Raw genomic sequence first — 12,756 nt, 5'->3', positions numbered from 1 at the left:
ATAGGGTATTGAGTTGTGTGAGTAAAGGCTAAAAGAAATTGTTGGTAAGTGATGTTTAGAATGATATGGTGTCGGATGATGGAGAGAAGACAGTGCATGGTGATGGTAAATATTAGGGGGCGTCGGTAATACGGAAGGGGTAATGATAGTAACGTATTGAATGAGGGTAGCTTAGACTTTCCAGTTAGGAAAGATTGGGAGAAAGGATTTTATTGTCTTGTGAAGCCTTATGAAGAAATAATGAGGTTTTGGAGAATTAAGTAGGCACTTGCATAGTAGGTGTGAAATCTAAAATTGAAATTTGGTGGGTGACAAAAATGAACAAGTATTTGGAAGTAAAACTTGATGTATGAAAGATACGCTACATTAGGAGATGTAAGAAATAAATTTATGAATAGGGGAGTGTGTTGGAGTTGACGATTGTATAGTTAAAAATATTATTAAAAATATTAAAAATTACAGTAGGTAAGAATTAGATAGAAAATGTAGTTTTGAAAGCAAGGTGGATCAATGTAAGATGCGAGAAAGAATAACTTGTGACAAGATTGCATCAATGGTGACTTAATGGAATTGCGAGAAAATAGATGAAGAAGGTAAGATAACAATATTACTTATGAATTGAGATTCATGAGAGATAGTTGTGAGATTTGTAAATATTAATTGTGGTAATATCAGTATTGAATGATAAGTTAAAATATGTGTGATTTAGGCAATATAAAGTTACATAAATAAGGATTAATTGATGTTACAATGATATTCAAGCAGTAACTAGTCAATACTGTGCTTTTAGGAGTAGAGAAAGAAAGCGTGTGGCTTACAGCTTATGGGACCATTTGAAGTAGTTGAACAGATCTTGAGTAGGTTCACCACCCGTTCCACGTGTCCATACTGAAAAGGTATTTACTAGAGTCATGACTCACATTATGAATTTGATGTAGGGATTCATTTCAAGCGGGAAACCAATGCAAAGTAAAATATCTATCTTCATAAGGAACCATCTCGAAGTGTAAGTACTAGCTATACGGACCTATCGCTTAGTTATAGCGTGTCTCAGCATCAGTGAAGGTATTACTCTGTTTTACTGTTATTTCAACCTTAACCAAGGCTGTACTGAGCATGCATTCTGAAATAGTTAGGTATAGTCCTAGTTCCTTTCCTACTTCTAGTTTGGAGAGTATAGGTGGTCTGCCCAAGTATTTCTTTAACTCTATAAAGGCTTGCTCAAACTCTTTTGTCCATTTGAACTTAGTGTTCTTTTGAAACAGTTGGCACAACGGTCTGTACTTATCTAAAGATCTATAAATGAATTGATTTAGGGCTACTACTCTTCCTACTAACTTATGAACTTGGTTCTGCATTTTCGGGAAGGGCATCTCCAATAATGCTCTGATTTGGTCTGGGTTGGCTTCTATACCTCTCTTTGTGACCAGGTAGCGCAAGAACTTCCCCGAAGTTAATGCGAAAATGCACTTCTCCCGATTGAGCTTCATCCCAACTTTTCTCACTCGAGAAAAAACCTCTTCTAGATTATCAATATGATCTTCCTTCTTCTTATTCTTCACTAGTAGATCATCAATATAGACTTTTACAGTCTCCTTGAAGAGTTCTGTTACTAGCCTCTGATAAGTCGCCCATACATTTTTGAACCCAAAGGTATAACTTTGTAGTAGGAGAGCCCCTGCTCAGTGATGAAACCTGTCTTCTCTTGATCTACCGGGTTAAGCTATATCTGATTGTAGCTAAAATAGCCATCCATGAAGGACAATCTTTCATGGCCTGAAGTTGCATCTACCAGTTAATCTATCATTGGCATAGGAAAACTATCCTTAAGGTAGGCTTTGTTTAGGTTTGTAAAATCAATACCAATTCCAACCTTCCCATTCTTTTTCGGCATTGCCACGATATTTGCTATCCAATCAAGAAATTGTACTTCCCTGATGAACCCTGCTCTAATCAACTTGCTCACTTCTTCGTTTAATGCTTTCTGAATCGTGGTGCTAGTCTCATTGACTTTTGCTTTACTAGCTTGAAAGCTGATTTCATGTTTAAGTGATGGCATATTACTTCTGGGCTGATCCCCGGCATCTCTTCTATGAACTAGGCAAATATGTCCCAATTCCCTCTTAGGCAGTCTATTAGTTCATTCAACTCTTCTGATGCTAGTTCTGCTCCTACTCCAATTTGTCTACCTTCCCCTACATCCACCATCTGGACATTCTCTAGGCATGGGGGTTCTCTAGGCTCATTTTCCCCTACAGTAATTGCTATTGATGGACCTTCACTTTAGAGGGCTCCTTCTTGTCCAATGTACATACTTGGACTGTTACCTAATCCCATCGTATGTCCCATATCCCTTGCGGCGTTGGGAACCTTAGGACCTGATAATACGTAGAGGGAGTGGCCCATCTCATGTGTCCACCATCTGTCTAAAATGGCAATGTATGGGGAGCTCGCCTCGACAACTATAAACTTAGTCGTCAAGGTCGTCGGTCCTTCCTGGATAGGTAAAACTATCTCCCCCCACATTTGGTTTGTTCTCCTGTCAAACCCAATGAAATGTGCTCCTACTAGGGTGGGTACATTCCTACTAAGACCTATCTTTAGGAAAATCGAAACGTATAGAATGTCGACAAAACTGTCGTTGTCGATCAGTACCCTTTTTAGAGTAAAAGTGCCTACGTGGAAGGTTACTACAAGTGCATCATGGTGGGGTCCCACTACCCCCTCGAAGTCCTTATCCGTGAAAGTCACAGTCTGCTCTCCGTAGAGCTTTATCTGCTTTGTAGGCCCATTCCTTACTGTGTAAATGAGAGCCAGGTACTTTTCTCATCATCTTTTGATCCTTTTGTTAGCTCTATTTAGGCTTGACCATATATTCTCATGCTTGAGGACAAAATGTGTCACTATTGCCCTTCCATTCGGGCAACAGGTGGTTAGCCAGGCCTTTAGTTCCTATCTCGAGGTGGATTCTCCCTCTGTCTTCTTGACAGGTCTTTTAATCTGCCATGTTCTGCCAACCTCTGCAAATACCTTCTCAAGGCCTAGCATTTTTTGGTGGTATGCGCTCGTACCTTGTGATACTTGTAGTATCACTCATCTCGATTTATCTGATCTTGAAGAAGCGGTGCCAACCATCAAAATAAGGCTCATTCATGATGAGCAGCAAAATCTCAGTAGGGGCATAGAAAATATGTCGCTTCTTTCCTCCGCTATCTATCTTGCTTAAGTGGTCTCTTCAGCTTTGTTGTTGTGGCTGATGCTGCTTGCTGGGCTTCACCACAATGTGTATTACTTTGCTCTTCCTAGTTGAATTCCGAGGATCATCTTTTAAGCGAATATACTTATCTACTCTTTCGAACAGTTCGTTTAATGCTTCTGGTCTTTTTTTTCACAAAAGACCTATATAACCCCAAACCAGATGGCAAAGAGTTCTTGAAAGCTACTACGGTCGTTCTTTCAATGCAGCTCTCTAGGGACATTGCATCTTCTCTAAATCTTCTTGTAAACTCTTTGAGGCCTTCCCTAGATTGCATTCTCATGCTAAGCAGAACATCTACATCTCCGCCAGTCTTCTTATTATTAATGTAACGTGTTACAAAGGCAGTACAAATCTCTTCGAAAGAAGTTATGGATCCACATGGCAACTTGTAGAATCATGTTAAAGCGTTCTCCTACAAACTAGAAGGGAACAGTTTGCACATCAGTCCCCGTTTCCCTCCCACAAGGCAGGCATCTGCCTGACGTGAAAAAGATGTTCCATCGAGTCTTTCGTCCTTGAGTAAGGGGTGAAACATGGTGGCATGAATTTCTTCGAAATTTCTTCCACCAATATTTCTGCTATAAAGGGAGATTTTTGAATCCCCCTGATAGTTTGCGCTGCTGTTGTGCCTATATCAACACTCTTCATCGTCTCATTATCTTTTTTGATCATTTTTCTGATCTCCTCTTGAGTCAAATCCATTACAGGCTCTACTTGAATAGTTGCAGTAACAACTTCTATTTCTCCTTCTTATATGGGGATCAATAGTGAAGCACTTCATTCTGTATTCGAAGCACAATCATCTTCAGCAGAAGGTTGAGGATCTCTCTATGGGAGATCTTGTCTCGCTGGCTGTTGGTTATCGAGATGCTCCCTCAGATTTCTATTATGTTCAACTAGATCATCCATTTTCTTCTGCATTTCTTCTTGCTACTTCCTCATGGCCTCTAGCATTGTCAAGAGTTGAACATCTGCGGCTGATGCCATAGGTGGGGATGTATTGACTTCGACGGTTCTTGTGGATCTCACCATTGTTCGACTGAAATAAATTTGCTATTGATTTTCCCACAAACGGCATTAGTTCTATGCGGTCAGAATCTGATTGACAATGTTGATGGATTCTACCTCACTGACCCGAAGTGGTTCCGGTCACATCCCTCTTCGTGCTGGTGTGGTACCTACCAAAATCACTTCGACGCTCAAGTTAGAGAAGTAGAGAAATTAGTCTAAACAAATGGTTAAACCTCAAATCCGCCAAAATATCATTTCTTCTATGCTTATTGTGCTATTTATGGATCCTTGATGTGAATCAGGGTTTCCCCTTTTCACGGGCGATGATTCGGGGGAATCCCCTTATTCTGTGGATCCACTAACAGAAAGAGGATTTTCTAGACTGGTCGTATTATACTACAGAGATCTCTGTGATTGACATGCGCATATCAGGATTACGGTTATTCTATGACCAAGTTTGTCCTACTTGGCAGATCAGGTCTCATTCAGTACTGTACTGCTCTTCCAGCCAAACTAGGGAGATTTCTGCTTTGACCAGCCCTGATAGGTAGCGCCCGTATACTGATCTACGCATGGTACCACTTAATCGGCTTGGACACGTGTACATCTCAGATAATTGGGCAATTATTTTCCTCTACAGTTTTACATCTTATTTTTTATGAAGCTCGTGTTGAATTCATACAATCATTCGAGGAAATACATTTACCCTCCCTAATGCAACATATTGTGCATTTTCTCATTTCTTTGGTGTCTTTATCATGCCACGTGCCTTTATATTTAATATCAAATCCTATTGTTCTAGTAAAGATTTTATAAAAATTGTCAACCTGATCTATTGAATTGAACATCATTCCCTTTTTCGATTCTAAATTATCTTCAACTTTATTATCGTCTTTACTCATTTTTTGTAGGCTTTCTTCTAACTTATTCATTTATTTTTCTTTATCATTCGATGATAACCCTTCTATATACTATACTCTAAAAAAAAAAAAAAATCAAAGAAAACAAATTTAATATAAATATTAAGAATTGTAAAACATATAACACAATAACCATATATAGTTCATGATTAGGCTTAACAAACTAAATACAAAGCATTACTTGGATTACTTGAGTTTTGTAATCCATTTGACGACTAGTGTTAAGTTCCTCTTTTTGACATAGTTAAAACTAACCGACCTCTACTGAAATCAAGTGGTAAAGCACTAAAAATATGCATGTAAAAAATAAATTAAATCATATTACACTAATTAGAACTTTATTCGTTCTAAAGTGGTAAAGCACTTCAATCTCTATAAACCACTTTATTCTATAACTATACGGAATCAAACCACTTTATTCTAGAACTTTATACTGGAATCAAGTGATAAAGCACTTCAATCTCTATAAACCAATTTCTACAAAAATTACTTCTAATAGACAAAACAAATAAAAGTGGAAATTCTAAGTTTATTAAACACCAAAAACTGCACATTAATAAAAATTGCTCAAAAACCCTATTTTTAGAGTGCTTGAGTGCTTGAAATCTCTCTCCACAGAAATGGTTCAAACCCAAAACTAAAGAGAACATGTATGGTATCCCGGAAATGGAGTTTCCATAATGAGAGAGACAATCTACCTTCGTGAGAGTTGAAATCAATTTTATTTTTCGAGTTAGATAGAGCCTAGATGTGATGACGGAGATGGAGTTCGACTGGATTTTGAGAACGGAGGAGATGGAGTTCTTCTCTATTTCGAGCGTCTATTAGGACTTGAAGATAGTGTAAAAATGTAAAAATGATTTTTTTTACATTTTTTTAAAATCTTAAATGCTGTCGTGGAATTTAGATATGATTTGCAAATAAAATGGAGATCTAGAACGGTGTCCCATACTTAACCAAGGTTAGGTGGCAGCTCATTTTATGCCACGTGACATTCTTTTGGGACCCACTAACCATACGAATATGTGATTTATCTCTCCTTAAATCTACACACAAAAGATCAGTTTGATTGATGATGCGCATCCATTGATAATAGCATTATCTGAAGAATGATTTTTATTCGTCGGATTTAACTTCTTTTTCAAAAGCTTAGATCTAGTGTATACAAGATATCAAATACTATGATTTTTAGGATACATGATTTTCACAAGGGAGAGAGAGTTAAGAATCGAATCATTCTTTCCCAATTCCCACACCACGAGCAAGAAAGGCAAGAGAGAAAATAAAGAATCCAATCCATTTTCTTTCTCAGACAAGCAAAGCAAGGCAAAGTGGTGGGGGGGAGAGAGAGATATGGACCAGGACCATCATGGAAGCAAGCAGAAGAAGGAAGGCAAGCCATATGGTTCATGCTCAACAGCAGCAGGAGAGGAGGGGAGGTGGGGCACGTGGGTCATGGGCACACCTATCCCACCACAAACCCATCCAGTGAACAAGCAACAACAACAACAACAGGCCGCAACTTGGGTAGCGGCCGAAGCCATTCCTTCTTCTGATCCAGCAACCTTAAAAGTCAACTACATGAACAACTCTTCGTCCTCCTCGTTTGGTCCTGGCAACACCAGCAATCCCTACGTTCACACATCCCCTGTTCCTGGGTCCTCTGGAAAGAGTTACCAATCACCAACCCTTATTTAATCAATCTCAAGTTCTCAACCAATAAAATCAAATAAGTGTGGTTTTTTATTTTTTATTTTTGTTTCAGGTCCCATGGAAATGATCCTTAACGTGTTCAATCGATTGGGTAACAAGTTTGAAGGTGCCACTAGAAAAGCAGAGGTCCTTGCCGAAAACGTGTGGCACCACCGTAAGTTCATTATATGGTCTGGATAGTGGATAATTACATAGATTTTGATCTCACGTAATCTGATTGGTATTTAAAATATTTGTGCGAGACCTAGGTAGGTTGTGTCCCTTTTTTCCTATATCCAGTTCGTAAATTTCTGGTCCAGATTTTTAGCAGTTGACTATCCTCTATTAATCTAGATCTTTTATTCTCAAATATTTAAGATCTCTACACGAATCCACTCTCTCTATATATAAGTATAACCATTCAGTTCAGTCCATTCCATTTGCTTTGCTTTTCACTTTCTTTTGTGTCTTCAAATCTAGATTGAATTCCAAATCCACAAAAGATGAAACTCAAAACTAATGTGTTCAAAACTGGGTGACCTACTGATTTAACCCTATTGCAAGTTGGGAAACTTCCTTGGGGTTGGGGTGCTTCCGTAGGGACTAGCTCCATCCCAAAAAAGGTGTGGGGGGAAACCCTGCATTATTAAAAATAACCCTCGGTACAAGGGCTTTGCTGAGCCATCCCAATCTGACGTACAAACGCAGTGGAGAAGATGGAGGAAATAGGGTCTTGGGGTTCTTTGCAACTCCCTTATCTTTTTTCCTTTTTTTTTTTCCTTTTTATAGTAAAGCAAGAAAGACAATAGTACTCTTATTAGGGAGACATAATGCCAAGAAAACATGAAGAAATGGGCTTAGACCCATTTCTTTTGAATAAATATCCTGATTTAATATCTTGATTTCCAGGAACTCAATCTCTTCTCCATCTTCCCAATCACTGAATCCTAGATATCCCTACTCATATACATTGCACCTAGGGAAGGCCTAGGCAAGTCATTGATAAATGGTCCTCATAGCACTCAAACATTGTAGCCCACCTAAGGACCTTAGAATCCCCCCCAACCCCAAACAGTTTACTCTTTCTGAGGTTGATTTGAAGCCCAAATATCGCCTCAAAATAACAAATCACTCCCCTTAAAAATCTCATCTAATCCACCAAAGCTTTAAAAACTACTAAGGTGTCATTTGCGAATTGTGAATGAGATACTCTTGCCCCATTCTTCTTAACTAAGAATTCGGACAACTCCCCTAAACTAAAACCGCTCTTGAGCATCATTCCTAGCATTTCAGCCCCAATCCCAAATAACATAGGGGATAAAGGATTTCTCTGTCTCAACCTTGAGAACTCCTAAAGAAGCCAGTTGAGCACCCGTTAACCAAAATTGTGAGCGATGCGGAAGTCATGCTGACCCATTCTATCTATTCCCCCAAGCCCATGAGTTGTAACATATACCTCAGAAAGCCCCAATTCACATGTTCGTATGCTTTGTGTAGATCAATTTTGCATACCAAACTTAAGTCTTTTGTTCTCTTTTTGGAATCAATGTATTTATTAACAATCAAAACTCCATCTAGAATTTGTCTTTCCTTGACAATGAACCTTGGTCTTGACCAATTAGATTGTGAATCACTTCCTTCATCCTATTAGTCAGTACCTTTGTAATGGTTTTTTATATGTTGACCCCACTAGGCTAATTGGTCTGAAATCTGCAATATCCTCCGTTCTTGGCTTCTTTGGAATCAATGCTATTAAAATACTATTGAGGCCATAGTCCAAGAAATTCCTCACCTGGAGGTTATCTATTACCTCCATCAAATCTTCCTACACCGTCTCCTGTCAACTTTTGAAGAAGGCCATTGGAGAATCAATGCTGCTTGGGGCCTTTTTTCCACTCATTATTGAAATTGCATTATGAACCTCTTCCACCTCGATACGCCTCTCCAACCAATCACGTCGATCCTGAGCTAAAGAATCAAACTCCAACAACTCTGGGATAGGACAATTTTCTTGCTTTTCCTCATACAATTTCTTGTAAAACTCCACAACCCCTCCCTTATCCTCTCATCTCCCTTTATGCATCCCCCATCGATTACCACTCTTCTAATTTGATTGAAGCTTCTTCGAGAATTTGCCATTTTAATAATTTTTTGGTGTTATTATCCCCCTCCTTCAACCACGTTACCCTCCATTTTTGTTTTCAACGTACTTCCATCAGTGCCACCTTTTGGAACTCAACCTTAAGATTGTTCCTCCTCCCTTTCTCTTCCTCTAATACGCCAATAGAATTCTCTTTGTAGTCGAATGATTCTATTTTCTCCATAATGGACTTCTTCACATCTACTCTACCAAACACTTTTGTATTCTAAACTGTGATCTTCTCCTTTAGAGCTTTGAGTTTGCTCTTAAATACAAAACCCGAGTTTCTGTTGAAATTAAACTCCTTCCAACACTAATCTACCTTCTTACAGAATCCTCATAAAGAAGCCACATCTTCTCAACACGTCATTAGGACACAAGGACAAGTCTTCACCAAAAGGGACGAGTCAGATTGTTTTGACCATTCTCAAGTACTTCAAAACTCGAGGACTAGTTTTCTCCAACCAGAGGAGAATAATGCGTGACGCAAATCAAGCCACCAACGAAAATTTTGTAATTATTTAGGTTTCCATTTGTTTGGGTCTATATTTATTTTTTATCATTTCTGTTTTGTCTATAGATTATTTTAGATTAATTATTTTTTTAATTATGAGTTGTATTTGAGTTATTTTAGGAGTTGATTCAAGTTTAAGTACTACTCACGTCATTTTTCTTTAGACCTTATTTTGAGGGGTCAAAACTTATTTGATTAGGTTAATTTTTGTGTCGATTGAAAAATTATTCAGTCACCTCTCCAACAAGCCCAAGAATTTGCGATACCATGAAACTTTGCAATTTGGATTATATCTTTGATATCCCATACACCTCATGCACTAAATCACTTCTCATTAGTACTTCCCTCTTCATTGCACATGAATGAACCATCTCAATTTATTTTATTTTATCCCCTATTTGGTTTACTCTAATATTCCTTGAATATGCTCATTAATGATATGTTCCTTCCTGGTCTTCCGAAGTTCGTTAGCATCAGAGAGAAGGTTCATTGTTTATACTTTTGGTTGGCCAGAGTTTCATCTTAATTACTATCTTCCACTATGCATGTTTACTTATGCTGATGTATGTTAGCTGGAGTGCTTATTGATCTGTGATTGGATTTAGATTGTCTCTGCCTTTCTTTCAGGCATAAATTTTATTCCTAATCATATTTTCGTATACCAGTCAAAACCAGTCCTAGTTTCACCGATGCAGCCATGGCGAGACTTGCGAAAGGGACAAAGGTGCTTGCAGAAGGGGGCCATGAAAAAGTTTTTCAGCAGACATTTGGAATCTTTTCAGGGGAAAAACTGCTCAAGGCACATGCTTGTTATCTCTCAACTTCCACAGGCCCTGTTATCGGGACTCTATATATATCCACAAAAAGAGTAGCCTTTTGCAGTGACAATGCCCTTTGTCGCTGCCCTGCCCCAGGACAACAGGAGTGGTTTTATTACAAGGTATCGTTTTTGTTTTTTGTTAATCGTGATTACAATCATTGCATCTTATATTAGTTATTTATATAACCTTGAGTAAAGGTAGGAGGAACTGACATTCTATCATATGTCAAAAGTTAGGATAGTAAAACATCCCTATTACACTAAGAGTCTGACTAACCTTACTTAGTTAGTAAGAGGTTCACCCTTACTAAGAGTCCTTGGGATCACCTTGTGGAATCCAAAAACATGATCCAATGCTTTAGGGTTGTAGAGGACAAAATTCTATGGACTTAGGAAAAAAAGAAAATTTCAAAAAAATTTATTTTTCACCATTGAATTTTAATTATGAGTTTGGGAGTTAGGTGGAAGTTTGGTAGCCGAACAATTTCAAAACCTTGAATCAAGCTCAAAAGAAATTGTTTTTGAATTTTCTTTTTCTTTTGGATATTAGTTTTTCGATGAAACTCAGAGGGCTGTGTTGTTGGATTGCTGATGTTGTAATCCATTTGAGCAAAACGACAGTAAGGCTTAAAATCGTACTATGTTAGTAAGGAAAGTGTTTCGCTTACAAGAATCAGGAAGTACATTGTTTTCCTTAAAAGTTATTATCAGGGGAACAAAAAAGAGGAGAGGAAAAACAAATATGAATAACTTATTTTGTAAGGAATAAGTTTCTTCCATCAAATTATATTCTTTTTGTTATCAACTTTCTTTCTCTGGTACTTTTCTCATGATGAGAAAACATCTATTATGTCAAAGTTCACTACTGTTGGATAATGTCCTGCCGCATAAGATGATTTTTGTTCTTGATGGTCATGTCAAACTATTATATAGTGGAAAAGTGAAAGCCCTTCCATAGCTACAGGAGAAATAACAGCATTGACCAGTGGAGTTAGTGGTGAGAGAAAGTTGGTAACATTTGAATAAAAGATCCCAATGCTCAAGTGATAAAGAAATTGAAAGGCTATTCATGGTTTGATTGCTTGTTCGTGTGTGTTTCTCGTCTCTCAAAGGGAGTTCAGCTATGTGAAAAGGACAGATAGATATGGCATGTCTTACATAGTGCCACTGAGAAGTCACATACTGGCTTGTCCATACATATGTACTATGATATACTTCTAGCTATATTTAATGTGTTTTTAAGTTTGTCAACACGCATATGCATGTTAAACGTTCATATCTGTCTCTGTCACATAGGCATTCAACATGCTCCAAGTAGCTGAAATGCCTGTTGGACATGCATACCTTGAGGAGGTATCTTTGAGACTCAAAGTAGAGATAAGAGGTTGGTACATTTCCATCTGGACAAAACATATCATTAAGGAAATCTCAATTTTCTTATGCAACATTTCTCTTTACTGAATTTCTTCTTCTTTTCATACAGAAGATGTAGTCTTGTTAATATATGGGATGATGGAAAGTATCGGCACAGAAAACTTGAGCTGCAATTGCTGAACCTAACCCGACCAATAAACATAAAGAAACTAATCACTATTGTCATTCTTAACAGCTGGTGTGTTGGTATAACATGACCGAAAAAAATAACCCGTTTCTTGTGAAATCTAAGTTAATTTGGTAAAAAATCATGACATCTTGTTGCCAATCATATATGTTTATTCTTGTGCTACTATCTCTTTGGTTTATTATTTTCTTTTACTTGATACTTTCTTTTGACTGTTTTGTATCATTTTTTCTGCTACTTACTGTATTTGAGTTTTTAACTTCTTTTTAATACATGAAATCCAGGTGGTAGTGCCGCTTGATAGGTTGAGCTCAGTGAATCCGTCTGCAAACAGATTGAATCCTTCTGAAAAATACATCCAGATTATCACTGTAGAAGGCCAGGAATTCTGGTTTATGGGATTTGTATCTTACGACAAAGCACTCAAGACTCTAACCGAGGTTTTACAGCACTCCAGTGCTCGTTCTTTATCTGTCTGACAGATTAAGAAATGTCTTGTAATTAACATCAGATAATTGCACATTCACTTATTTTGTGTCTCTATGTATTTGATTATGTGATACATATTATGGAATCAACTTAGGCATTTACGAGATGTATCATTTACCATTCGACGGGTGACATTTTGGGGGGGGGGGGGGGGGGGTGAGGGTACTAAGGACAACTCCTTTTCTGTCAAATCTTTCTACAATTTTACCATCCATAATCATCCCTCTTATTTTTCCCATTATGTTGTTTGGAGTCCAGAAGTTTCCTCTAATTTTTTTTTTTTTTTTCATTTGGTCAACTTAGTTTGGTAAAATTCTAATTTAGGGAATTTATTGCGGTCAATTTCTGTG

General features: G+C 37.8%; 1 protein-coding gene across 1 annotated transcript; it reads left to right on the top strand.

Moving 5' to 3' along the window:
* The first annotated feature begins 6,301 nt into the window (after positions 1–6,301).
* Positions 6,302–12,529, top strand: LOC147396308 (GEM-like protein 2). Its single transcript, XM_086451017.1, has 4 exons — positions 6,302–6,862; positions 6,956–7,057; positions 10,202–10,476; positions 12,202–12,529. The coding sequence occupies exons 1-4, from the start codon at positions 6,388–6,390 to the stop codon at positions 12,394–12,396; spliced, it is 1,047 nt and encodes a 348-aa protein (XP_086307143.1). The 5' UTR covers positions 6,302–6,387; the 3' UTR covers positions 12,397–12,529.
* The last annotated feature ends 227 nt before the right edge of the window (positions 12,530–12,756 follow it).

The sequence above is a fragment of the Akebia trifoliata genome, chromosome 8 (assembly GCF_017979445.1).
Source record: "Akebia trifoliata isolate Shusen 1 chromosome 8, ASM1797944v1, whole genome shotgun sequence".
NCBI classification, from domain to species: Eukaryota; Viridiplantae; Streptophyta; class Magnoliopsida; order Ranunculales; family Lardizabalaceae; genus Akebia; species Akebia trifoliata.
This window is presented reverse-complemented; position numbering and strand designations above follow the sequence as displayed.